General features: G+C 39.7%; 2 protein-coding genes across 2 annotated transcripts; both read left to right on the forward strand.

The window, feature by feature from the left end:
• The first annotated feature begins 2,425 nt into the window (after positions 1–2,425).
• On the forward strand, positions 2,426–6,277 carry LOC108680920. The gene is made up of 5 exons (XM_018169851.2): positions 2,426–2,577; positions 2,776–2,887; positions 3,042–3,344; positions 3,676–3,838; positions 5,002–6,277. Exons 1-5 carry the CDS (start codon positions 2,546–2,548, stop codon positions 5,049–5,051), a joined length of 660 nt encoding a protein of 219 aa, XP_018025340.1. The 5' UTR covers positions 2,426–2,545; the 3' UTR covers positions 5,052–6,277.
• Positions 6,278–14,567: 8,290 nt separating this feature from the next.
• Positions 14,568–21,192, forward strand: LOC108680924 (enoyl-CoA delta isomerase 2). Its single transcript, XM_018169853.2, has 9 exons — positions 14,568–14,786; positions 15,480–15,643; positions 16,530–16,723; positions 17,040–17,144; positions 17,625–17,803; positions 17,950–18,067; positions 18,552–18,671; positions 19,695–19,865; positions 20,168–21,192. The coding sequence occupies exons 1-9, from the start codon at positions 14,746–14,748 to the stop codon at positions 20,261–20,263; spliced, it is 1,188 nt and encodes a 395-aa protein (XP_018025342.1). The 5' UTR covers positions 14,568–14,745; the 3' UTR covers positions 20,264–21,192.
• Positions 21,193–26,980: the final 5,788 nt, after the last annotated feature.

Consider the following 26,980-nt stretch of genomic DNA (forward strand, 5'->3'; position numbering starts at 1 on the left):
TCAAGTCAAGCAAGTTGACAATCGGTCCGGAAATAAGGTCAAACAGCTTAGTCGACTATCTGTACATGTTCGTCGTAACAGAAGAATACACGAATTAACAAACTGTAAAATAAACAAACAAAGCCTTTAGCTTCCAGCTGTTGAAAGTTGATTAATATGGCTGCCATATATTTCAATAATAGACAACATTAACAAATAATGAAGCCATAAACCACACATCTCAAAAACAGGTAAGTAGCGAAATTATAGTCAAGGTGTTGCCGCTAGTAATAATTATTCAACTTATTCTATGGAAACAAATACGTTAGTTTCAAATTCATGTAAACAATCAACCAACAAAGATATTGATCAATTTTTAATCTATATCGCACTGTTTCACAAAAGCCTATACTGAAGTTATAGCAACCTCTCAAACCCACCTTAAAATCTTTCGCGACTATAAGCGGTAAATAATTTTGAGAGGCAAATAAGAGGCCACATATATAGGGAAATTATGAAAGTGGAAGTAAAGGCAGACTCCAAAGCAATAATAAATATAGCTGGAAGAAGAACTCGGTTCTTCTTATAAAGGTAGGAATATATATTGGGGAATTCAATTGAAGTTCATGAGCCTGCGGACATGGCGGTTATACCACAGTAAAGGGCAATGCCCAGAATTAAGTCGGTGCCTTCCTCCTAAGTAAAGTGTGAGCGAACGTGAATTTAAACTTAAATAAACAAAACATAATATTTTTCTCCATGCCTATCAATAAGTATGGATAAAAAGAACTCCAAAATTTTACTACATGAGAAATAATGAAATTTCTAACAACGTTCATCGTAAAAAATTGCTCACCGAATTTAACCTGCAAAATTGGACGTCTGTCGAACAAAAAAAAAAAAAAAACGAGTGAAATATTTATTTAACTTATTAGCGTATTGAAAGTATTGAATGAGATGAAAGTCATTGTGAGTCTTGAATTTCAAAAGCCATTCATTAAAAATTACTTCCTTCTCCCACGTGAGTTATTTACTGTGCGGATAACCACGCCTATTTTCGCTATGAATTTCGTACACAAATGTCAGAAGGAGATAGCGTTAATTCAGCAAGGTTCAAAGTAAATATTCCATGTTTTAATGCCAAATGAAATTTATTGAATGATCGAATTAGTAGTATTAATTTTTACAGAATAAGCGTTCATGGCACCATACGAAGCGATTTTCTATTTTCTACCATCGGTTTTTCTTTACTTAATCTCCGGCTGATTCAAACCATGACATCGCCTGAAGTCGGAAATTGTAAAGCGCCTTACATGCTCATTACAATATTACATGGTATGTGACTGCAGCAGTGGCAGCTGCTGGTGGACGATGTCGAACGGAATTCCCAGTCGAGAGAACCGTGATCGAAGGGTGAATTTGAAAATACATTGTCTTGTATTTCCAATATCGTGTAGAGGTCAAGAATATATTCGCCACAATCCTGCTCAGCGCCTTCTTCGGGTTTGTTTTGAACGCATTGAATTCTACTCATCCGTAATTGCAGTTGCTATAATCGTTTTGCAAAGTTTAGTAAAATATACAACGTTGCACCGATTCGTGCAACTTGAATTTCCGGAAGTGCATCGCGTGACTTACGACCGAGCCGCAACCGGGTTTTCCGACCACGCGTAAACTCCAGTGCTGCTGTTGATTGATTGAAGGTAAGTAACTACGAAATATTTTCATACGTTTGTCCGCGGAATCATACCAAAAGATTGAAATTTAGCCATTTTTTGTTTGACAAATTATCAGCAGAATAATGTTTTAGAATAATGTTTTAGAATTCGACACGTAAATTACATCATTAACCATTCATTTAGGGACATATTACCGTCTTTGCCATTCGGTCCAAACGACTGACAAATATCATTTACAGTCTAGAACGCAAAAATCGTTTAGCAGCCGCATCAGTGCATAATACAAACATAGTTCAAAGTCATTTTGATCACTTACTGGGTCCTGTAAATTTTTTACAGCGAAATTTTATTCTATTTTCCAGAGGTAATTTAGATGCCTCCATTTTCAAGCAAAAACAAATGAATAATGTGCAAAAAATTGTCATAAAGTTGAATTCTGGAGTGTTATAAAGTTAAATGAAATATCAAGAAAACAGACACAATTTTTTCTTACCTTTCAGTCGGGTCTCTCATATATCACAGAATAGTCATTCATTGTTCAAGCAGTGGACGAACAGAATTACTTTGCCCAGGAGATTCACAATTAATAATATTCCCCTCCTATACTAATTGTTATCACAGTTCAGAAAATCCAAGCCGCGTGAAGCCCCGCGCTTAAATATGGGTCTGATGGCGTTACAGCCCATCTAAATTGCAGAATTCCCGATCATATTTGCCAAGGTATAAATACGCAGCAGCCATCGGAGCTTTCCAGCATTTGTTGTACTTCCGCTGCCACGAGCATTTTCGTTCTAGCTTGTGACGAGTCGGTCTGGATTGACGCAGATAAAAAGCTAACTTAGAAAACACGAGTCTGAAATAACATTGGCTTGAACCGACTAATAATCATGTCTGGATTAAGACAAGCAAGAATGTTGAGGTACGTTGTTAAAAAGAGTTACTCTATTTCGTGGATTCAGTTAAAATTTCTCTTGTGGGTAACCAGATTGATTCTCATATAACACGAGTGAAGTAATCTAAATTGATATTAATTGAGAGCTATACGTGCTAAAAATCATATTCGGTGGAAAGTAAACATACAATTTTAATGTTAATTGGAACATGTTTCGTTTTCTAGGGTTACGTCAACAGCGTTCCTCGTCACTGTTTTGGTTCTGTCGACAGTGAGCGCGCAAGACACACTCAGCAGCAGTGAGCAACCACCACAGCAAGAAGGAGATCCAGCAAACGTAAGTAGTGCGGAAATCATTAAAAAATTTTATGCTATTTTCGAATGAAAACTTTCCAGATTGGTCAGAGATGGATAAGTGAGGTAGGGGCTTCGGATTGGAATCAATAGTGGTTCAAACAACGAATCAAACTAAAAATATTTGTATTTTGCAGAGGATATTCGGATGGCCGCTGCCTGGCATCACTGCATCTGTGAATTTTGGAACAACTGTTACAAGAACAGTACAAGTCCCTTTGTACATAGTACGTACCAGTACCGTGTGGGGGGGAGGATCTACTGTGTACTCGTATCTGCCTGCAAGTACGGTGTATATTCCTGCAAGTACAGTGTACCAAGGTCAAATTCAAACTGTCTTCAGTACACGAACGTCGTACATACTCAGCACGGTGACATCAGGCAATACGGTGGTGGTATCGCAATACCTTACAGTCACGACAACAAGGTTTCAGTTTCAGGTTGGTCATACGTTATACATTAAGGTTCATAATTTATGATAAGTTGCAGGGTTAATTATTTTTCTGAATTATGATAGCGAACTAGCAACATTTCATTCAATATTATAATTTATATTATTATAATGTAAGATTCTAACTACGTCATTCTTTTATCAGAAAAACATATATTCCCCCTGATTTCGTAAATATATATGACAATATTTACTACTATAACATCTTTAAGACAAAAAAAAAAAAACTTTTCGATTGTTACTTCTCGCACGTTTTCACGTTTTCTTACATTAACGTTATAATAATAATAATTGTTGACTAATAATGTTGCGTTTGACAGACACTGGTATCGACGGTGACTTCCTGCGGGTCATCGCAAGTTGTGTTCGTGACCAGAACTCAGGTCATCGAGTGCGAGGATGACACACGCACACGCACGAGGACCAGAACACGAACCATCACACGCACCTTCACTGACGTCGGTGGCACCAACCCAATCTTCTGTGAGTGAAGCTTTTGCGCTTTTAGTTACATGCCGCGGGTATGATTCGCAGTATGTTTATACAAAGACACTTGAATCATGAGTATCGCTCTCATTCAGGACAGGTGTAAAGGATTGTGCCAAAAGAAATTAAACATTTACATGAACGTGTTTTTTATGTTGATAATGCATCACGCCTCATGCTCACTCATAAATGTCGAATTATATATTTGTCTGCTCGTTATTAGGGCATTAAAATATTTGTACTACATTATATTAGGGTGGCCCAGTGGTTAAAGTTCAGAGTCCCAGGATTGGAGCAGAAAGGCGCGGGTTCGATCCCAGCTCTGTGCGCCAGTTTCTGGTCAGAATCGGCGAGGAGGCCGGGCGGTTAAGCACAGTAGAATTGGAGCAGTGAGTTGCGAGTTCGAGACCGCAAAATGCTGTGAATGTTCTGCGATGTTAAGAATCGGCGACAGGCCTACGGCCTAATAAACGCTGAAACCGCTATATATTTATGCTTTTAAATCTGCTCTCACATCAATCACTCATTAGAACAAATGGTCGCTCGCACATTAATAACACATTACATCTGCTCGGACATCAATGAGACATTACAACATCTGTTTCAACATCGATGGTACATTACAAAACGTTTCTTCACATCTATGACTCATGAAAGCCGCTGTTTGTACAAGTAAGACGCATTACAACATCAGCGTACACATTTATGTTGAAGTGAAACTACCGTACATTTATAACGCACCCCAACAACTGGTCATACATCAATTACTCATGGCAATTGATCTGAATGTTCAGTAACTGTCCATTTCAACATCCACGGTTACTCTGAACATGAGCCCTTGCATGGATGATACATCGAAACATTCACCAAAGCTATCTCACAAAACGTTATCGCACATCTATGACGCATTACCATTGCTGGTACAGAACCGAGTCAACGACGCATTAAAATATCTGTCATCGCACGAAAAATTCGCTATAATTTCTATTCTCTAAGAGCAATATCTAATCTGGCAGCTGCTCTTTGGATTTTGCCGACTCTTGATAGCACGAATAACAATAAGATTTTGTATTGTGGTTCCACCAAAAATATTCCTGACAAGTAGACACTCACGGGTGCGCAAATGTAAACTCTCACGACCAAAATGTGTCCTTTTTCAGATTCACCAACTCAAACCATCCCGTCGTCTTACCTGCGCACCGAAGTTTAACATCGCTGCACTGCCATCCAAATACAATTAGTAATTTTTCATAAATTCTTACTCATACGACCATACGACGCTTTTATCGCCATCGGCATCGGACACTAGTTGGGATAAAGCAGCCGTGGTGAGCCTGTTTGTGCTGCTCCTTGAGTTCACGAAGTAAAGTCGATGATGTTTCAATTTATCTCTTCGACCCACCCAAACTGGCACCCACACCCTACGTCGATCGATAAGGTTTTTCGTCTCTTCAGCTAAAGCTGCTAAAATTTCATCAAAAGCTTCAGCAGTAGCTTCCTCAAACTCGCAATTACTGTCACGTTACATATTTTTTACCCGAGCACAAACTTAACTCAAATGTTTCCAACGACGCAGGGTCGCTAGCGGATGAGAAATGCTGTTTAGCTAGTTATTTTCTCGTGAATAAGCTTAATTTAAGACCAGTAAAACTAGAAGGGTGAATTATTTGCCGCCAATACTACCGGCTAAAACTTTCCGTGTGCAAGCACCTTGACCTCACAAGTTATCTCGACGTTGATTGCGATTGATAACTCCTGGACTTTGGAAAGCTCGTTATCTTGACTCTCGCTGATAGTTTCCAACCATGGCAATGGCAGGTAATAAATACTCATGCATTAGTTGGAGAATGAGAAAAAAACTGTTCATATATATATTCATTCAACATAGGACTCCCTTTGACGTTTTAGTACATTAACAATTGTATTTTTCATATTACGCAAAGGAAATTTCAAATACCTCATTTTTAATCTAAATCAAACCTACCCGTTTTGCAATGTCTCACAATTCCACCACAATAACTTGATTATAATTTATACATTTATACTTATATACCCAGGTAAAATATCCCTTCTGAATAGGCATGAATTGTGGAACTCGTTTGAATTGGTCCCATATATTTGCTAAATTTCCAGAATCTGACCTCAAACAGTCAAACAACCTAACATTTGAAAATAAATTATTTATTTGTAAATCTTTCTTTGTTTTCATAATTTAGAGCTTACGATCATAAAATGTAGGACTAGTTAGAGTGCGCATCCCGTTTACTTACTGCGCACCAACTTACATTAATCAACGTGGTTAAATTTAGAAATTTTAACTGGGTGTGACCTCGCACGAGTGCGTATTTTGCTTTTCAGGGTTTTTACTCATGATGAATTATGGCTCTATAGTTCGAGTGTGATTCGAGATCGAGGAGCGATTTAGGGCGATTGTTATTCACTGGAGAGTCGAGTTATCGCAAACCGCTAACCGCAACCGAACGTTTAACATGACAATATTGAGATGACATGTTCAATAGGAAAACAGGGCCGTGTAATTGTATAAATCGAGAGGAGCTTATAAGAGCAGTTTGATTATAGTCTTGACCACTCGCCTTTGTTGATAAGACATTGTGTATATAATGTGAGCGAATTCCCTGTAGAATTGCATATGATAGGCGTTGGAGCTTGAGTAAACTTAACCGTGCAACTGTATAACGCAGAAGAAAATGCGATTTGGAATTGGGCGATGTTACTTAGGACTTGGCAATAACGATGAAATTCTGCTTGCCAAAAAATGAGACCTATAATGTATAAATGTACGATTATAGCCATCAGGTGTTGGAGTATAATTTAGCGTTTGTTACGTGAATCTTTCATGAAATGAATATAAAAGTTTCATATGTTAAACATTTATCAGTCTGCGCTGAAATCTCTCCATTTGAAGAATTCAGCATTCTATTGTATCCGCCGTACCCGTGAGGTACGTACAGGTCTATCGTACCGGTCTTGTGATAAGGCTGAGCCTACCTGAATTGATCATTCAGAGGTCATCTTTTGGCTTTAATGTGGCTTTCGTGAATTCAGTCCACCCGGCAGTGCCGGCACCCAACGCGAACACCCTGAAAAGATCTTTTGGCATTCGATAATTTTACTAGAAATTGCTGCCTTATCCTTGTTTGAAATCCTTCAAAACTACAAAGTAATGCATTTTGAATTACTCTTTCATAATTACGTTGCCATGTGCAATACTCTACGTATTCAATTCGCGATTTGAATGGGAGAAAAATCCGCAACTCTTGTTCAGAGTGTTCTTGTGCGAGTTGTGTCTAGTATTACCTACTTGAGACTGAGGGTCTTGCGTGAACTGTGGTCAAGATAAGACATGATCCATCTCCTGATTCACCTCTCAGTGAACTTCTTAGGTACCGTACCTCTTGGCTCTTTAGGCTCTTTGGCCACATCATGGCCAGTCGGCAGTCACCACCCACGTCTCACCTGCAAGGCTGCAACCAGCAGGTGCACATAACCTAGTTGGATTTGGGATTGGGGCCTTTGGGGGAAATATGCTTATAAGTTATAGAGTTATTGCCCATGCCCCCTACCTTATTGAATAACTGACATAGGTAAACGTACCTACAAGCTACAATCTGTTGTTAGTGGCTTAGTCATTACTCATTAGTGCCCTTGAACGAAGATTCAACACCTGTGGAAGGTGGAACACGCAAATTTGTGAAGATGGAGATTGGAGAGTCTAGGACTAAGAGTCTAAGACTAGGAGAGACATAACAAAGTGGTGCCCTGCAGCCCTGGAATTGGATGATAAGTCATAACTCTCATAAGAGACAAATGACTGAAGAAAGTAGGTATTCTCAGTCTGACTGTGCTGAAGCTGAAGTAGCCAGTAGGCAAGTAGTCTTTGAGAGCCATAACCTAGTAACAAGATTACAAGAATGAAAATTGGCTACACGCTTTTGGCTACATCTCTTACTCAATTCAAGTTTTTAAATTACCTATCAATGCCTGCAATTTGGACACTCTGCTAATGGATGCACAAGCAAGATAAGATTTCTGGTCTCAGGTCTGCTCTTATCTTGCGCAAGCAAGATAAGATGTCTGGTCTTGCTTCAGCCTTCAGCCAGTGCAAAAGCAATGTTCTTGAGGCTGGTAGTCAGACTGGCTGCTTGGCAAAGTCTGAGAGTGAGGTATTTGTGACACAACAGCAGTGTGCAATTTTTTTCTGCTCTTGGCTTTGCCAGTTTCTACTCGTGAGCTTGTACTGTTCTTAATATGATATCTGTCTAAATAATCTGAGACTGCACCATTTCTGCGGCAATGGGCAGCTTTCAGGTGGCCAAGTAATGGCCAGCGGTTTAGCTAGAATTAATTGGCCTCAGCGGCTCAGCCAACCACTGGCCATGTATTATTCCTCACCTCTCAGGCTCTCATTGAGTTCCCCTTCTCTGTACCACCAGTCATCAACTGAGTCTGACAGGCAAGATTTATGATGTCTGTTTCACTTCAAACATTCCACAATGCCTAGTCACTTCATGTATGAGCATGCTTGTTCATAACTAGTTTTTGGTTGGTAATATCTAAAAAAAATAGGCCGATCAAGAAATGCCGAGTATACCATTCAGTGGACAATAAAAATTATAACCCATTAACATCTCAAAAAAGTGTAAAATTTGCAGACTTGGTAAACATTATTATTCCAAGTTTCTTAGAATTGCCTTCATCATAACTCCTTTAATACAAGGTTTGCATATTTTTTGCAACTGTTGACCCAGGGCCATTTGTAAATAAATACCTGGGTAAGCATGGGAAAATTTACATAAACTCCAGCCTAGTTTGTAAAGAAATTTATTGGGAAGAGAAGAGTCTGTTCAAAGGCTCATGGTTCTCAATCAGAGCCTGGGGTGTACCAATGGCAGTGGGCCCGCAAAGCCAACTCACCTGCTTGTGAGTGCACTCCAAAGTGTGCTGTACCAGTTAGTCGTGACCCCTCTAAGCCCAAAGTAAGAGCTGCTGGTGTCCATGGGACTGGGAGAGGTTTGCTGGGGTACCACCCATCTCAGGTCAGGCATGGCATGCAGATGTCTGCCAGCTTGCCAAAGTACATCACAGGTTGAACAGTCAGGGTGGTATTAGCAGGATTGGTTCACTGTCATATAGTCAGGTTGTTTCTGATAGATTGAGGGTTGATGATGTCAGTGAATGCTCCTGCTCCATTGTTGTTAATGTCTGGTGTTACAGCTCTACCGGCTAATTTTATGGTTCACTTGACTGTCTTGTTGATTTGTTTTCTATTTCATTGCATAAAGAATCTCCTCTGAAATCCTGCTTGTTGATTTGTGCTGTGCTACTATTCAAAAACATTTTGGGCTCACTTTGGCTGTGTCAAACTTGGCAGAATCTCCAGATGTTGTTGCTTTTGCTGATTGTGCTGTTGTTGCTTCCGCTGATTATCCTTTTTGGATATGTTGTTTCTTCTGTAAATTGTGCTGTTGTTTCTCCTGCATATTGTGCTGTTGCTGCTTCTGCTGACCTTGCTGCTGTGGCTTCTGCTGATTGTGCTGGCAATGCAAGTTCTGTAAACTCTTCAACTCCAGAGGATGTCTATTCAGCTGATGATGAAGTTGGGTCTGGCTTCGATGTTGAAAAAATTTTGACTGGTCTCACATTTGGATATGTCAGGTGAAGATGTTGCATCTAGTAAAGAGCGGGTTTCTGTTATCCCTGGATGGCATAGTGGTCAGGCCCCAACCTCCACTAAACCCAGTCCAGTTTTGGGCACTGGTCAGTATGGTCATAGGGTCAATGATAAGGTATGTTCCAGTGCAGGATCTACAACTTGGAAAACTGGTCAATCTAAGTCACGCAATTTCAGAAAGAAATAGCTTATCCAGGAGCTGATGTGATTTGATGTCCCTTTCTCTGGTTTCCTTGAATTGCAACAGTCTTTATGCCCAGTTAACTGAAGTCAAGTTACTATTCTATAGCTTGAAGCCAATTCTCAAGTGCCTTTCTGAGACTTGGGTGAAGGATGCTCATTTGCCAACATTTTATGGATATCACTGCTTGTGGTATAATAGAGTAACGCATGGTGGAGTTGGTGTTTGCATTTTGATCCAATCCTGGATCAAAATCCTGGTGCTTCAAAGAGATCAAGCTGAATGCATTACAGGGGGGCGTCTTGGTGGTGCAGATCACCACTGTGCACTTGGGTTCTCATAGCTTCTTCTCTCTTCTTAATCTCTACAACCCCAATACTGCAGTAACTTTTCCAGAGCTTCTTCACTACACTGAACAACTTGACCCAGTTTACTTTTTATGTTAACTGGGGACTTCCATGCGCATTCTCCTCTTCTCTCTACTGCCTGCTCTCATGCAGATTCACCTGGGCAGTCCCTTGAGCACCTGGGCAGTCCTTCTGTCCACCTTGCTAAATTTACTCAATGCAACTGATTTCTATACCTATATTGATCGCAGAACGGGCAGATGTATCAGATAGGACCTGATTTTAGTTACATCAGATGTCTTACCATGCTTACATCTGGAAAGGCTAAGAGATGTGGGAAGTGATCACTATCCCATTCTAGCCTCTTCAAGTATTCCTCTTCATGTCTTGGCATCCTTGCTTGTACTAAAATGGAATCCCACCTCTGGAACTCTGCATAAAATGCCTGGGCACCTAACCCTCCATAGCTTTGTACAACCAGCATCAGTTGAGGAAGTGATTGCGGAGATGACCTCAGGTATTATTGATACTGCATCTGTTTGTATTCCACGGACAAGTGGCAAGCATCTAAATTGGCGAAATTTTCCCTGGTGCAAGGTAGCTTCTGGCGAGGCAGGCATCGTGCACGAGCAGGCATCGTGCTCGTCAAGCGCTGGAGAGGCATCCCATTTGGGCCAGCTCATTGAAAATAAGCGCTGCCAGGCCTTTGCCAGGAATTGTATATTCCGAAGTAAAGTTAAATATAAAAGGAATTTTTTGTCATCAATAACTTGCACAATGCCTATTGATGTTGCATGGCAAAAAATTTGACTGCTGCAATCACGTTCTGCAGTGCCTATCTACCCTATGGTTGACAATGGGCAACTGCTGAGCAATACCCTGCCAAGGCAAATTTATTCTGCCAAAACTTTCAGGCTGTTGGAGGAAGTGGTGACTTGTAAGCCCCTGCAGCTCTACATAGGTAGGGTTATTATTGGAAGCTGGGCTGGAACTGGGGACTATAACTGTTGTTTCAGTGGGGATTAGCTGTCCCAAGCTATGAGGCACATGCGGCTGACTAAGTACATCAGGCAAGGATGAAAGACATAATAGTTTTGTAAAAGCCCTCTCCGATGAACACTGCAACTCACTTTTGACTTTATACAATCAAAGCTTTCAGCTAGGCATCCTTCCAACTTCCTGGAAGGAAAGTATTATATTGCCTATCCTGAAACTTGGGTAAGATCCAAGCTTATCAACTTCTTATTGCCCCATCACGCTGCTGTCCTGTCTTGGTAAACCAGTGGTTCCCAAACTTTTTCAAGCTGGCGCCCCCTTTGGCTCCCTAGTGGATTTCTAGACACAGACACAAATAAAATCATGCGCCTCTTTCTATAAAATTTTGTACGCTGCAATTTGTGCCTGGCATTTGTCACTGTAGCGCAGTTAATTAAAGCGACACTGAGATGAAATGAGAGAAGGCAGCCATAGGTTTGAGCCTTGGGAAGTTCAGTTCATTTCTTGTTGCTGCTTGTGGGTTACACTTGGTCGCTATAAATAGATGGGTTTTCACTCAGCATGGCCATGGTTTGGTTTCCTTAATCCTCCTGTAGTCTTTGAGTCAAACCGTCAAAATTTCCGACCCTATGCCCAGATGCTGTAACTATTCATTGAATACTTGCCCTTCCCTATGATTCACAATACTCGGTTCCACCAACTTAAATTAGTAATAGGTAGAATTCAGGAGGAATTCGGGGGAATAACATGTATTTATACAAGCGGTTACCCATATCATATTGTGCAAAAACAACAAAAGCACAGTATATGTGGGAATTGAGAAAAATTATCAAGCATGGCTACATGTTGGATATATGCACCACTATCCCTCGAATTCTACCCTCTTGTTACCATCAGCATTAATTTATGGTCTAACAAAACTTGCACCATTTAAATGTATAGAGCTGGAGTAGATTATTCACATGTCCTAGGATGTAATTTGAATGCTTCGAATATAATGCGCGAAAGGGCATAGCACTGACTAGTAACTTGGCAGCTCTTCCAAATTTCCCATGTGTATTTTCTTGCTACTTACTAACCTCCTATCTCCTGCAGATGTCCTATACGGTCATGTGAGGGGAAATCACTGGCTAGGGAGAGCAGTTGTGGGTGGTCTCCCTGATCTTAATGCAAGTTGTTTATCAAGAATTTTATCATTTACCTCAATTCCTGGACCATGTAGAGGTAGGGTAGCTAAAGGTGCTTAAGGGGTTAGACGATAAGGGAAATACCTGACATTTTGATATCGTAATTTTCGTACATGTTATAACCAATATAAAGTTACATATTTTTATGTTTTATTGCTTATTGTTGATGCTAATTGATATTTTATCATTGCGCAGATACATTTAGTTGATTTTTGTGTCTATAAATTAACCTATAAGCAATAGATTGCAAGTATCTTTGACTTTTATAGAGGCAAAATTGTTGGTGCTCGTATGGCAGGTGCTAGTGCGACAGAAACTTCCCGAGTGATTGACGTTTCTAGAGGTACCGTCTCAAATGTAATGACTGCTTTTGAAAGAGATGGAAAAACGTCCTCAGCAAAGCACAGGTCTAGCCAAAAGTCGAAGTTTTCTGCGAGAGACTGTCGGTACCTAAATCGAATTGTGAGGGACAATCGAAAGATCACGGCTGTTCAAATTACTGCAGACCTCAATGGATACCTGCAGAACGCAGTGGCCATGAAGTCTGTCTGCCGAGAGCTGCACAGATGTCGATTCTATGAAAGAGCTGCAATTTGAAAACCTGACTTCAAATACAAATACATCAAATCGTTTTGAGCGTTTTCTAAACGTTTTTGGTGTAAAACCTCCAGAATTGGTCCCTCGAGCAGTGTCAAAATGTGATTTTCAATGAAGAATCGTCGTTTACCTTATTTCCAACCTCTGGCCGAGTTTACGTTAGGAGACAACTAAGAGTCGTTTAATCCCGACTGCACTGCCACCCGTAAAACATGGCGGGGGATCTCTGATGACCTGAGGTGCTATTTCTTTTTAAGTCCGACTGACCAATGATTTCTCTTAAATCCGGCGGACCAATGATTTCTCTTCATTTAAGAATTCACAGCCATGACTATTTAGGAATTTTGGAGGACCAAGTTCATTCAATGGTTCAAGCACCGTTTCCGGAGGTGAACCCCACTTTTCTAGATGATAATGCCTCGATCCATACAGCTGGAATTGTCAAAAAATGGCACTTTCTCATGAAGATGAGCATCTTATTTGGCCACAACAATCACCAGGCCTGAATGTTATCGAATATTATGGTGGTTTTTAGAGATGCAAGTCAGAAGTCGATTCCCGCAGCCACCGTCTTTAAAAGAGCCTGAGGGAGTTTTAACTGAATAATTTGTTAAAATTTCTTTAGTAACAATTCACAATTTTTATGAATCAATACCTCGGAGAATTGAGGCTGTAATTGCGGCAAAAAGTAGACGTACACCATACTAAAATATTTTTGTGGATTTCTTTGGCGTTTCCCTTATTTTGTCTAACCCCTGTAAACACGAGGATAGCAGCGGCGAGAGTTTTCGCTGGAAGTATTTCACGCTGTTGGGTTTGCCGGCTGAAAGTTTATTCACAAGGAAGGTATTTGTTTAATGGTATTTTCACATCTGCATGTGCCAGAGCGTCGTTAGAAACCATCGAGTGAGGTCACGGTGCGACGGCGGGATATAGAACGTGCATGTAATGTCAAATTTGAGGACGCTTTTGATAAAGCAGTTGGTGGTTTTGGTACAACTCTAGAAATGGGAACTTGGTCAGGTGTGAAAAACGAGGTGAAATACTTTGTCAAGGATGAAAACTTTTTCCGAGTTGGAAAACTTTTTCCGAGTTGAAAAACTTTTTTAAATCGTTGTTGAGTGTCGGTGAGAGACCTAATAAGCTCTTGTTTAAGTTTCAAAACACTATACTTTCTCAATTTTTTTTTTTTGAAAATTCATCGTGACGTACATTCCACAGTAGATCGTACTCATGGAATATCTATAAGAACAGTTCAATATCATCTGAACGCCTATTAACGTTATTAGAACCATCATCGTTGGGACAAGATATAGTTCATAACATTAGAAGCACTTGCCCTAGAAGCCTTCATTACGACTGCTGTAGCCAAACTGTTGTCATTTCATGGCATATTAACACAACAACCTGTACTGCTTCAGACGCAATTGCATTTGAGGAATAAATCAACACAATATTTGAAGTGTGAAAACTTGCAACTAATACAATCTCTGTATAAGTGACTGTGCCTTAACGGGGCATTTATGGTGTGCTTTCATAAAATTTTCAAGGCTTTCATGCTCATGGAACTTTGAATGCTCCAGGCTGCATCAATTATGGCTTCAGTTCTTGGTTCGAACTGACGGCTGACCTTGCTTGAGCTGAATAAGAGATACATGTTACTTGTATTAACCCCTCATACAAAGTTCTTACATTTTAAATTCATTGAATTGTCTTGTAATATGTGTATTAATGCTTTATATTTATTTCTCAGATTTATTAGCTGCCCGATGAACCCTGTGAAGCTGTAAGGTGCTTGGTTGATACAACCAAAACCTTAAAAAACTAACAAAAGAAGTTAGAAGGTTAATGAAAACTATTTGTTGAAGGGTCATTTCAGTTCGATTGCTATTCTAGTATCTAAAATGGTTGCCAAATCTTTCCTTGCAGCATCAATACCATTTAGGTGAGTTAACATTTATATTAATTAGTTCCCTGAACCAATTATTCACAGAGGTTCAGTCAAAGATGTTCTTCAGATTTTTCTGCTTCAGATGAACCATTTGAAGGCTATTAATTAAAAGTTTTAAATTTTTGCAGCGGATAATTAAGAAGTAGGTATACATAATCATATTAGCTGCTGTGATTTTTGATTGTATTATAATGATGTAATCAATGACCAAAAAATCAAGGTTAATATGGAAGGTAACAATCCAATGTTACTGTATTATTGGCTATGAATTGATGTTGTATACAACTATTTATTCAGTTCTGTTATAAACTCCTACTGTCAATGACCATCAAGTTGCTACTGCATCTAATTTATAAATTAAATAACAAAAATGTAATTACTGATTAGCAAAACAATTTTGAATGCCAGAAAAATCTTCATGCTCACAAGCTTTTGAAATCTGTACAAAAATGTTGTTAATTAATTGTAATTTGAAATTTTTTTTTTTTTTTTTTGAGAGAGAGAGATTGCAACTTGAGGAAGATGGCCACTTGTGTGTTGATCACAGGAATACCTTTAACATTGTAAATCCTGTCTTGTAGAAACATCTTTTATACTCAACAGACAATAAATAATATTTTTGCCAACGTGACAATATTGACGTAAAATGTTTTTGGTCTGTTCAACTTTTGATGAATGATCTTGCAGGCGGTGCTTCTTCAACTCAACTGCCAATCATGTTGTCAATGTTCAAGCATGCAGGAATTTGGGTCCATCTTTCATTGGAGGCGCACCAAGATACATGTCATCTTCTATTGCACAGCAGTTTGAAGAAGTGAAACATCGACTGGCATCCCTAAAGGAAGACCCTGGTTTGTGTTGGACAGCTGAAATTGTTTATTCTATGACCATCTCCGAATAGATTTTATTATCTTCTGCAAAGGACTGCTGATATTTTCTCCAATACCAATGAACCCCTGGAAATTTTTATTTAGCATTTATATACACCTAGAACCTTTTTGATTGAATTATTAAATGACAGTGTACATAAGCTGAGGTTTGCTCAATTTGTTGTGTGTAACCTAAAATTTTAATGCATTACACAAGGAGACAGTGCTAAGTGTTCTTGCCATAACCTGATTCCTAAAGTTCTAGTTGGTGATTTATTATTATTGGAAAATATGAGTATACCTATAATCTCGGTTTCCCACTTGAAGTGTACTGACGATTATGACACAATAACTTAACAAAATTTAGTTATTCATTAACTTTCATTAAGAAAACACTTCGGTATTGATGAAGCGTGTGTACTGTTGGGTTCTTAGGAATACACCAATTTACTTCTAGGGATGCAGTACTGCGTTGTATAGTGATAATTTTTTGGTTACTTATACAGCACACTTGAAAGCTCTTCAATCCACAACAGTCAATGCAACTAACAAAATTAGGGTTCTTGCTTATGTCTGGTAAGCGTCGAATAAATACAGAACAAAATATGATGCGAGTTATAAAATTTTCAAAACTCAGTCATAAATCATCATATTAAATTAACCATCCCCTATTAATTAACCAATTAACATATTAACGTAACCATCACCTAAATTATCATTTACCATCTCTCTTGGTCACATCATTAATGTTCCTGTATAAAGAAAACCCTTAATTTATATATTTTCCTGCTGCTAACGAATGCATTGCAATTTCGATATTCTTTTGTAATTTTTCTTGTTCATGGACGATATCTCATTTTCTGTGCAGGTAATGAAGTCAAATTGAAGATGTATGCACTGTACAAGCAAGGCATGGAAGGGAAAGCAACCGGCAAGAGACCAGGTGTTATGGACTTCGTTGCTCGAGCCAAGTGGGATGCATGGAACAGTCTTGCCGACATGTCTAAGGAGGAAGCTCTTAAGGCATATCTTGCTATAGTTGATGAGCTTTCTGCTGCTCAGGTTAGAACCAATGCTATTTAATGGATTAATCTATTAGTATGAATTTGATAAAAACTTTCAAAACTGATGACTTGTAATGCTAATCATATGATCACAAATCATTTCAGTCCCTTTAATTTCGATTAAAAATTTTGAAGGTTTATCATTATTGTTTTTTGATTTGATGAACAGTCATGAACTTGATTCCAACTGGGTAGACATTATGCTTGCTGATTTATTGATTACCGAGATATTTTATATTATTATGAATATTTAATTAATTACTTATTACTTGTTATTCATGTTTTCTGTAGTCACATTTCACTTCTCCAATTAGGGAGCAACTTCAACCGAAGAACCAAGTATCCTAGTGACAGTGGAAGATGGTCTTAGGATCATCAAACTTAACAGACCAAAGAAGAAGAATGCACTCAACCCTGAGGTGTGTTTCCGCGCAAGTTTCAGATTGGATACCCATTGTCAAAGCCTCATAGGGATGTCAAATTCCAAATTATATGTCCATCACTAATTAAAATATAAGTAAAGTGTCAGTTCTGTAAAAAGTTATGCTCCTAAATTTCAGAATGAAAGTAAATTAAACTTTCAATGTGTTAGAAAGGCTTCCAATTGGATGCCAGAATTGGCTAGTTAAATGTTCCAGTGAATGTTTCTAGGTTTATTATTTCTTATTGTCAATCAAATTTTCATTCAGAGAGACTCGGTGCAGTCTGGAAAATCACCTTAATCGACATTCACAAATCAGGTTTTATCTTCAGAGAAGACGACGTGGAAATTGACCAATTTTGCTTGCAAATTCCAAGTATAAAGAATGTTTTTGATGTCTGAATCAGAAGCAATCTGGGCGTTTTTCGTAAATAATAACTATTTTTTTGCAATCTTGGCTGACATTTTGTTTTTCTAGATGTATTTCCGTTGGACTGAATTGATGCACGAGGCAGCAAAGGACGACAAGACTGTTTTGACTGCCATCACGGGCGCGGGTGACTTCTTCTGCTCTGGCAACGACCTCGGGAATTTCATGAACATACCTCCGGGTGGTGAAGCTGAGCTCGCCAACCGCACTAAAGAGTTTCTTTACCAGTGAGTTCAGGACGTTGTCAACAAAATGCTAAAGTTCATACTGTAATAAAGAATGGACCATAGGTAGGCATTTATTTTTTAGCAGCTGAATGAATCCTCAGACTGGTGAAATGTGTTCAAAAGAAATGCAACTGTTTCTCGTGCAGGTTCATTGATGCCTTCATTGAGTTCCCTAAACCTTTGATTGGCGTGGTGAATGGTCCCGCAGTCGGGGTGTCGGTGACCACCCTAGGCCTCTATGACGCCGTGTATTCTTCTGATCAGGTATGTCTGCTTGTATTTACTCATTTGCTTATTTCCAGTCGATGAAATTAGAAAAATATTTTCCTCACTGGAATAAGAGAATCTATCTAGAACCAGCTTAATTTTTTCCCTGAGTCACGATTTTAAATTTGAATCTCAAATGTTCATCTCTCTTTCGTGTGGTCACTAAAAGCTATAGGCGGGATATCCTGTATCAATATTGTTTCTGTGCCATGAATTCTGAATTAAAATTGAGGTGTCCGTGAAACAAATGAATTCCGCTCAACTAGAAATGTAACTAACACAAGGACGTCTATAGCGTGTCACGGCTCTGACATTTTATTGGTGATAATAACTATGGTTGTTCCCCTCACTTCGAACTCTAATGGCATTATCGTTTGTTTGTCAAACTCGTATGAAATGCAAATCATGCTCCTCTAAAGCAATCTCGAGCACCTGCTGCTGCAGCCTTGATTGCCCTGAAATACAAGCAATTTGTGTGCAGGCTTGGTTCCAGACGCCCTTTTCACAGCTCGGCCAAACCGCTGAAGGATGTTCATCTTACGTGTTCCCTCGCTTGATGGGCCCAGGCATCGCATCAGAGATGCTTATGTTCAACAAGAAGGTCTGTGTAGTACTGTTTATCTTAGGCACAATTCGCAACTCAGCATTTGCGCTTATAAATCAACTCTGCGTGTGGGATTTCCCTACACGACGAATAAACTTTGCATCAAGAAGACGTACAAAATTTTGTCTGTTGTTTAGTGGAGTGCACCTGGAATTATTGTTTTTTTTTTTTTTATTTTTTTTATTGCTTTTGCTTTTTGCTTACTTACATTCAAATTATAAATGATTTCATTCGACTATCGACATAACTGTAAACTTGTGGTTCATTCTAAAGAAACATTTTTGTACTGGAAACTTTTATTTCGATCTAAATACATTTTTTCTATCTTATAAACTTGGTGAACTTGGACTTCAGTTAAGCACTTTGATTGCTAAACGCACTCCTCTGTACATTTAAAGTTAATCCACAACATATTTAAAGTAACTATAACTTGGGAAATTGATAATCACTGAAGTCTAAGTAGATGATGCTGTATCATATTTGTATATTAGTTTGTTCTGGTGGGATCGGCTTATCAAAACATGACAAAGTGTTTGTGATCATCCGGATAAAAGTAGCTGCAATCGCGTTCAGAAATTTCGATGCGATCTATGATCGTGTGTTTGAGCAGACGTCACGATCTTTGACATCAGCAAAGAACAAAACCTCCTTAACTTACGAAGCCAAATCGGAATGAGGAGGAGTCACTTCCTTATCGAACAAATATGGCTTTCTTCGTAGGCGGTAGGTCTACGAAATGTGGCGTGATTCTTCGTAGGTTTAAATTCCTATTTGTGTAAGTCGTTGCTGAGCCGCTAGCTGGAGATGGACTGACGTTTGCTCTCGGTTCTCTTCTGCGTGATGATCGAGGAAGGACGTTTAACCAAAAACATTAGCATTCTTGACTGTTGAAGACTAATCGGTACATCTTACAAAAGTAAAAGAAGTCGGGCAAGAGTTTGCGGTATATTATTTAGTTATTAATATATTTATTATTATATTATGTACAGCACAACATGAAGCATGAGGTGATCGTTACAGCTGTCAGCACATGAGGCACAGCGCTACAGGTTGGTGACAGAAGTCTTCCCTCACGACCGACTGCAGCAGGAGGTGTGGCCGCGTCTCCAGGCCTTAGCGAAGTTGCCCGCGCGCTGCCTCATCTACAGCAAGGAGCTCACTCGCGCTGCTGATAAGGAAATCCTCAAAAAAGTGAGTTATATTCTTATTCTTCTTTACGGTGAATGTCATGTCATGCTAAGTGATTGATTTAAACTCATGATTAGAGTAGTCCGAGTCACCAAGTAGTCCGAGTAGTTCGTTGGTTACAAAACACGTTGTGCTTCTCCATATAAGTGGATGAGGAAAATTCTTCAATCTTTTATTTGAACGACTAGGCTCAAAGTGACGAGTGTACTGACTGACACATGACATTAATTCGTTATGTTTGTCACTATTTCCTTAAAAATTACCTATTATTATGTCTAAATCTTGTTGTATTGTTCTTTTCCTAGACAAATCGTGCGGAGTGTGAACGTCTCTGCGAGCGCTGGCAGTCAGAAGACTGCAAGAATGCCATCATGAACTTCTTCTCTCGTCAAAGAAAGTGAAATCGGATTGTCTAAAGGAGTGAATAGATGCCATACATGAGATCAGGGCAGGTCAATCTGCTCTCGTGTGGACCAAACGGAACTTAATGACTGTAGTTTCTTTTGGTCGACTTGTTTTGTAGCTTGTCACTGCGTTCGATCGGTGAAGATCTTCGATAATTTTGTCAGTAGGAATTTATTTTTTTTATCTGGTCATAATCTTGTACCTACTATTTAACCAGAGACGACCTTGAAGTCTTCCACAATGCTTTTTCTAGAACTTTGTGGAAAGCAAATTTTAATGGTGTTTCATCATTCCAAATGAAAAGCAGGATCAATTTTAATTGAAACAAGAAAGAACTGTTGCCGTGTCCAAACACAATTTTATTTACTATAATGAATTCTAAACTTGATATATGATAGACACTATCCTGGGGAATTTTCGGTATAATTTTTTTCTTATGAAAGGTAAGGGAAGATCGAGGAAATTCTCATGCTGACTGAAGCGTCAGTGTGAAAATAACTTGATTATCCATGCGTTCTATTTTTAAGTTCTTGATTTTAGTTAGATTATTCTTCGAACTTAGTTATGCTACTAATAACCTTGTTTTATTATGTTCATTATATAGTAAATGATTTCACATTGTAAAACAATACGATAATTCTATCCTGGACCCAGAGTTCCATCTTAACCAGTGGTATTCCCGGCAGTATTTAGCGTGTGCAATGTTATCTTTGAGTCATTTTGAAACAATTCTGATTCAATCGATTTTTTTCCTCCTTTAAAATATGGTCTTATATTCTTATCAGCGAAGAATTAATTGAGAAGCAGAATTGCCGTAGAATCTCATAGAGTTCTGGTTCCGATTGGATGGAGTAATTTTGAAAAACATAGCTCCTGTACGAAAATGTTATGCTGTGTATCAGTTGAATTAAACTTTGCAGCACCACATTGGTATCATTTTTCGATTTGGAGGAGGATTCAACTAATTACACATCGTTTTTAAATGTGTTTCCAGAATTTATCGTCTTAAGGCTCTAGTAAGTCGTGAACCTAATATTTCATTACCGAATGCTGAATTTTATTTGGTTTAACGACGCCTTCGTCACGCTCGAGTGTTATTTAAAAATTTGTTTAGATCAAACAATTCAGAAGCTCATATAATGCGATGATCATGACGAGCGACACATCAGGTGGTAGATAACTCGTTTTTCTCAGTAGATGTTACTACTGAACAAGGCCCTATTCAGTTAAATTTATTTTTAACACTTGTGCAGATTTTAAGCGTTGTTACGTACGAATGATCATGTGAGAACATTGATCAACTTATTTTGTTACTATCCAGAGTTAATGGTCACATTTTGTATGATAAACGAGGAGCGACACGATTTTTGCAATGATTCCGGGTGCTTACGTCGTTCAGGTTTTTCGACCCTAATACAAGTATTAGGCGCCATATCCTATGCAGCAGGGGAAGATGAAACTCGAGGATAATCAGAGAGGAATGCATTATACAGTATGAACGAGGCTTCAAACATAGCTGAACGTAATACGTGCGAAAAATATACATCATTGACATATTCCTGTCAAATAAAAACTGATCCAACAACGGGCTGTGAATGTCATAAGCTATAATGTACGCGTCTGACTTGTGGCTTTTAATGTTTTTAACACTTTGACAGCATCTCTGAGATTAGCCCGTTTACCCCGCCTGCACATTTTTCAAACCTGTGGCAAGTTAGCAGTTACCCAACTAATAGATGTTGTGTGTCGTTTCATTTAGGTAAGATCAAACTTATTCAGTAAAAACGGCGGGACTGATGTGGAAAAGATTGACTGTCATCATTCTGTACGTAATGCGCCATATGTGGACACAGAAACTGTGCACCAATTGTGGTACATGATGTGGGGAGAAATCGGTTTATCACTCTATACAATGTGAGCCGTGCGTATTTACGCACTATCACGCAAAAGCAAAGTATAAATTGTTGCTTTCATCCATGTTTGACTATTTATTCAGTTATTATTCAAGTTTAGATTCATATAATAAGAGATTTTCCTTAACATAACATAGTGATGTCGGCGCTGAAGTGTAGGCCTGATGTGGCCTGTCGCCGATTCTTTTCCTTTTCGTGCCTTGTTCTGTTGTTCATAGATCTAAACTCGTGTCATTTGACCGGATCTTTTCATGACTGACGATAGTTTGAAGTAGCTACTAGACTACTAGGAGCTAGGCATTTCAAATCCTGTCTCTTATACACATCTAGATGTGTATAAGAGACAGGTTCTAGTTGGTTCAACGAAAGTGGGCTGTCCTCTGTCCCACTCGATAATTTGAGATATACATCCTGATTTTACTCTTTCTCTGAAATGCTGCTTGTAACAGAAGCTCAAGACAATATATACGATGAATGATCTCCTGTCTCTTATACACATCTAGATGTGTATAAGAGACAGATCAAAACCTGGCAGCTGAAATTCAACAGGTACAATTTTCCCCCCGTGATTTTTAGGAAGTGTTTCTGTAATACAAATAATGTCTATACTCTCGTTTGCGATCACAGTTAACAGTTCACTTTTTTTGTTCAAAACGGAATCCGAGTTCGTGTAAAAACATTTTAAAACTTTTTGTCCACTTTCACTTTGATGTATGCGGTTACTTCCTACATTATTTACAGGCCTTGATCTACGGACATCGTTCCTACTAATTACTTGTCCTCCATCTCCTCCGACTGTCCGTGAGCAGCCGGTGTTGTCTTGGCAGCTTGGAAGTGATTGACCTGATTTTTCGTACCTTTCCGCCTGATTCTCTCCTGCCACTTTTTGCGAAAAACCGCCCTTTGCAAGGGGGTGGAATCTTTCTTTACAAAAACTGACTTGTAATCAGCGGATTCTCCCAATTATATATCAACGATTTCAGGTTTTCTGTGAATTGACATTGCATGATGAAAATACTGGAAAGCAATTTCATGCAATCAAATGTATGTGTTTTTGTGGCATTGTATCTCAGTTCATTTTGAAGTGTTGTAGACTACTCTTTCAGGTTCTGTTTTGTATTTAAAGACACAGAGTTTACACACTTGTATTTAACTGCTTTCTCGCTGTTTTCAGCACGCTCCAGACCTGAGAAGAATCCTTTACAGTCACCAGCAAAGGTCTGAAGGTGTTGCCAGCAGCATCCTTCGAGCGTAGCCTCTTGCAAGATATAACATCAATCGATGTGTTGAGTACCTTGCTGCAACAGTCTACAACAAAGGCCGAGTCATCCATCACTCGGTCCTTCGCATCAGATGCGTTCTTTCAGGAATCCCAAACCAGACCAGGTTGGCCTTCCTACGTTCTCTATCAAGCAATTCACGTGGGCTTTCATTAGCGACTTCAGATAAATCAGCTGTCTTGTTCTTTACTTCCATTTCTTCCGTATTTTTTAACTGAGCCTTCACTTCAGTCAGCTCATTGCATAGCGAGCTTAGTTTATCACTCAGCGAGCGCACCATCTCACTCAAGGAGTTTACTACATCATTCAACAATTTCGACTCATTGCAGTGCTCTTCCACCGACTCCTCTCTTTTTCGAGCACCAAGAGTTGGTTTTTCGCAATCACGGCAAAACCAATGAAGCAATTTAGATTTCTGAAGAAATGTGTGCTCCTTAGAGCTCAACTTCGAACAGCTGATGCAAATGAGATCTTCGCATAGTTCACAGGTGACCATCTGGACTTCGCTCAAAGAGATCTCTTTGCAGTACTTGCAAACTTTCATCTCTGGCTGGGCTGATTTGCTTCTATTTTGTGTTCTAGAGTCCGTAGACGGCTTTTCTCTGAAGGCCGTAGAGGGCTTTTCGACTATCTTTTTTATTTTCTGTCCAGCCATTATTAAATTATTAAATGCACGAACTAGTTCTCTTGAACGGAGAAAAATACAGAAAATGACGGAGAAACATACAAAACTGAGTTGAGTTGAGTATAGTAAAGTTCCCTCGAAAATTCCGGCTTGAGGAACAGCTGAGCTGCAGCAGTAAAACGTGGTAAAGGGAACAGTGAAATTATATATATATCCTTATTATATATAAGCTACATAACATAATATAACATAGTGATGTCGGCGCTGAAGTGTAGGCCTGATGTGGCCTGTCACCGATTCTTTTCCCTTTCGTGCCTTGTTCACAGAAGATCTAAAAATCGTGTCGTTTGATCGGATCTTTTCATGACTGACTGTGAGGGAAAGCTCGCGAAATTTCAGATTTCCCGCTAAACATGCACGCCGCATCATGCGTGCCGGCAAACTTGCCTCACTGCTATCTCAGTCGTGGAGAAACGCGCGCCTGCCGCTCCTCGTTTTGCTGTTTGCCCGGTAAGTTGTGTAGGACTATAGCTTATTATCTCCTATCCTGTCCATTTACCGCGTTCAGTCAGTCGCCTATATCTTGCTAATTTTTAATGTAAATATTAAGGGAGTGTTGATTAAATTATGGATGTAACTTCAATTGCCTGGCCTGTTTTCTCTAGCGGCTGGGCATGGCCTTTGTAGGCTTCTGAAATGCATTTGCGCGAGCAATATATTAGTTTCCATGTTTCATGTTTTTCATTTGTTGATATTGTCCGTGCCCCAACGGTCTGCTCGCTTAAACGCCCTGGCACTGCAGCACCTACAGCCTGACATTGAACGTATCCCCCTTTGTTAAAAGTACGCCGGCGGGCCTGCTTGGTGGCGCTGACCACGTTACCTTCGGAGCCCTTGTTGTTTCCCTTCTAAAGCTGCTAGAGCCAGCTAGTTTTATGCGGGCCAGTTTCGTCGCATCAGCGTCCGTCCGCACTCCGCTCTGTTGAGCTGGCAAACCTCAAGTTGAGTTGGGCGCTGCGTGTGTGCGATCTGTCCGTGGTTGACCTAAGGAGGAGCCGACACGAAGCTTAGACTTGTTCCGTTAATTCCGTATCCGTTTCAGTGTGCATTTAGTTTAAAGTAACGTGATAGGTAAGCGCGCACTGTGCCATTCTCTGTACCCGCAACTTTCAGCTCTTTAGGAATTTATTCATTTTCTTAGTAAAGTATTAAAACTTGTTCGCCTTGTCCTTCCTTCCTGCAACGGTCTTGAACTGCCCTGACTCTGACGATAGTTTGAAATAGCTACTAGACTTCCACCGGGTTCGATATGGTGCTAGGCATTTCAAGTCTGAACATATATTTTTCCATAGCCTTATCTAGTCTGTTCTTGAACGCATTTACACTAACGCGTTCATACTTGGAGCGCCAACGAAGTCATCGGGGAGGCTGTTCCACATGTCGTTGATTCGAAGGGAGAAGAAATGTTTGTCGCGTGGAGAAGTTGCAGCGCAGTTTTTTAGTTTATAGCCGTGGCCCCTGGCGTTGGTTCTTGTTTCATATTCTAGTAATCCTTCGGGGACCTTGTATAAACCATGAGTGTATTTGTATACTTCAATGAGGTCCCCACGCAGACTTCGATATCTGAGGCTTGGAAGCTTCATAATCTTCAATCTTTCTTCATAGGACTTGCCCTTCAAGCCTGGAATTATCCTTGTTGCACGTCTTTGAACATTTTCTATTAAATTTTTGTCCTTTTCAAATCTCGGTGACCACACAACGTTTCCAAACTCTAGGTTCGGGCGCACGACAGCAACAAACAACTGCTTCAGCGCTTCTGCATCTAGGAACTCGTATGAGCGGCTGATAAGTCCAATAAGTTTGTTAGATAGGTTAGCTTGCGTCTCAACATGCTTAGAAAATTTCAGCTCCTTGTCGACATAAACTCCTAGATCTTTTCCATACAAGACTTTTCAATCATTACTCTCTGGTTGCAACCATGTCTTCTCATACTGTAATCTTCCAGTTCATTGTTCTTCCCGATGTGAAGTACTTTACACTTAAAATTATAATAATAGCGGTTTCGGCGTTTAGTAGGCTGAGGGCCTGTCGCCGATTCTTAACATCGCCGAACATCCACAGCATTTTGCGGTCTCGGAACTCGCAACGCACTGCTTCAATTCTGTTTTGCTTAATTAACCGCCCGGCCTCCTCGCCGATTCTGACCAGAAACTGGCGCACAGAGCTGCATGGGATCGAACCCGCGCCTCTCTGCTCCAATCTTGGTACCCTGAACTTTAACCACTGGGCGCATTAAACCGCAGCTGCCACGTATCAGCCCAGTTAACTAAACTGTCAAGATCGTCTTGCAATTGCGCTTTATTTGACGCATCCTTCACTGTATTATAAACTTTTGTGTCGTCGGCATACATGGAGCACACGCTGGACACTGCTTCTGGCAGATCGTTTATAAATGCAACGAACAAAATAGGTCCAAGAACGATTCCATGTGGCACGCCACTGCGCACTGATGCCCAGTCTGACACGGTTCCGTTAATACTGACACGTTGTCGTCTACCTACTAGAAAATATCTGATCCATTGGAGTACGTTTCCCTCAATTTTCAAAGACTTCACTTTACGCAACAGCCGCTAATGCGGAACACTGTCAAATGCTTTGGCAAAATCGATGTACAATGCATCCACTGGCTCTCTTTCGTCCAACAGGCGAGTCCAATCATTCAACGTAGCTAAAAAGTTAGTAGTGCAGGACCTACCGGCAATAAAACCATGTTGACAATCTGATGGGAGATGGTGGATGATGGTGGAGGAGGAGCACTAGATGGATTCAAAATTAGATGGAGGTCAAAATAGTGAATTTGGGTTATGTTCACCTCATCACACGTTTCTCCATAGT

The sequence above is a fragment of the Hyalella azteca genome, unplaced genomic scaffold (assembly GCF_000764305.2).
Source record: "Hyalella azteca isolate HAZT.00-mixed unplaced genomic scaffold, Hazt_2.0.2 contig12323, whole genome shotgun sequence".
Taxonomy (NCBI): Eukaryota; Metazoa; Arthropoda; class Malacostraca; order Amphipoda; family Hyalellidae; genus Hyalella; species Hyalella azteca.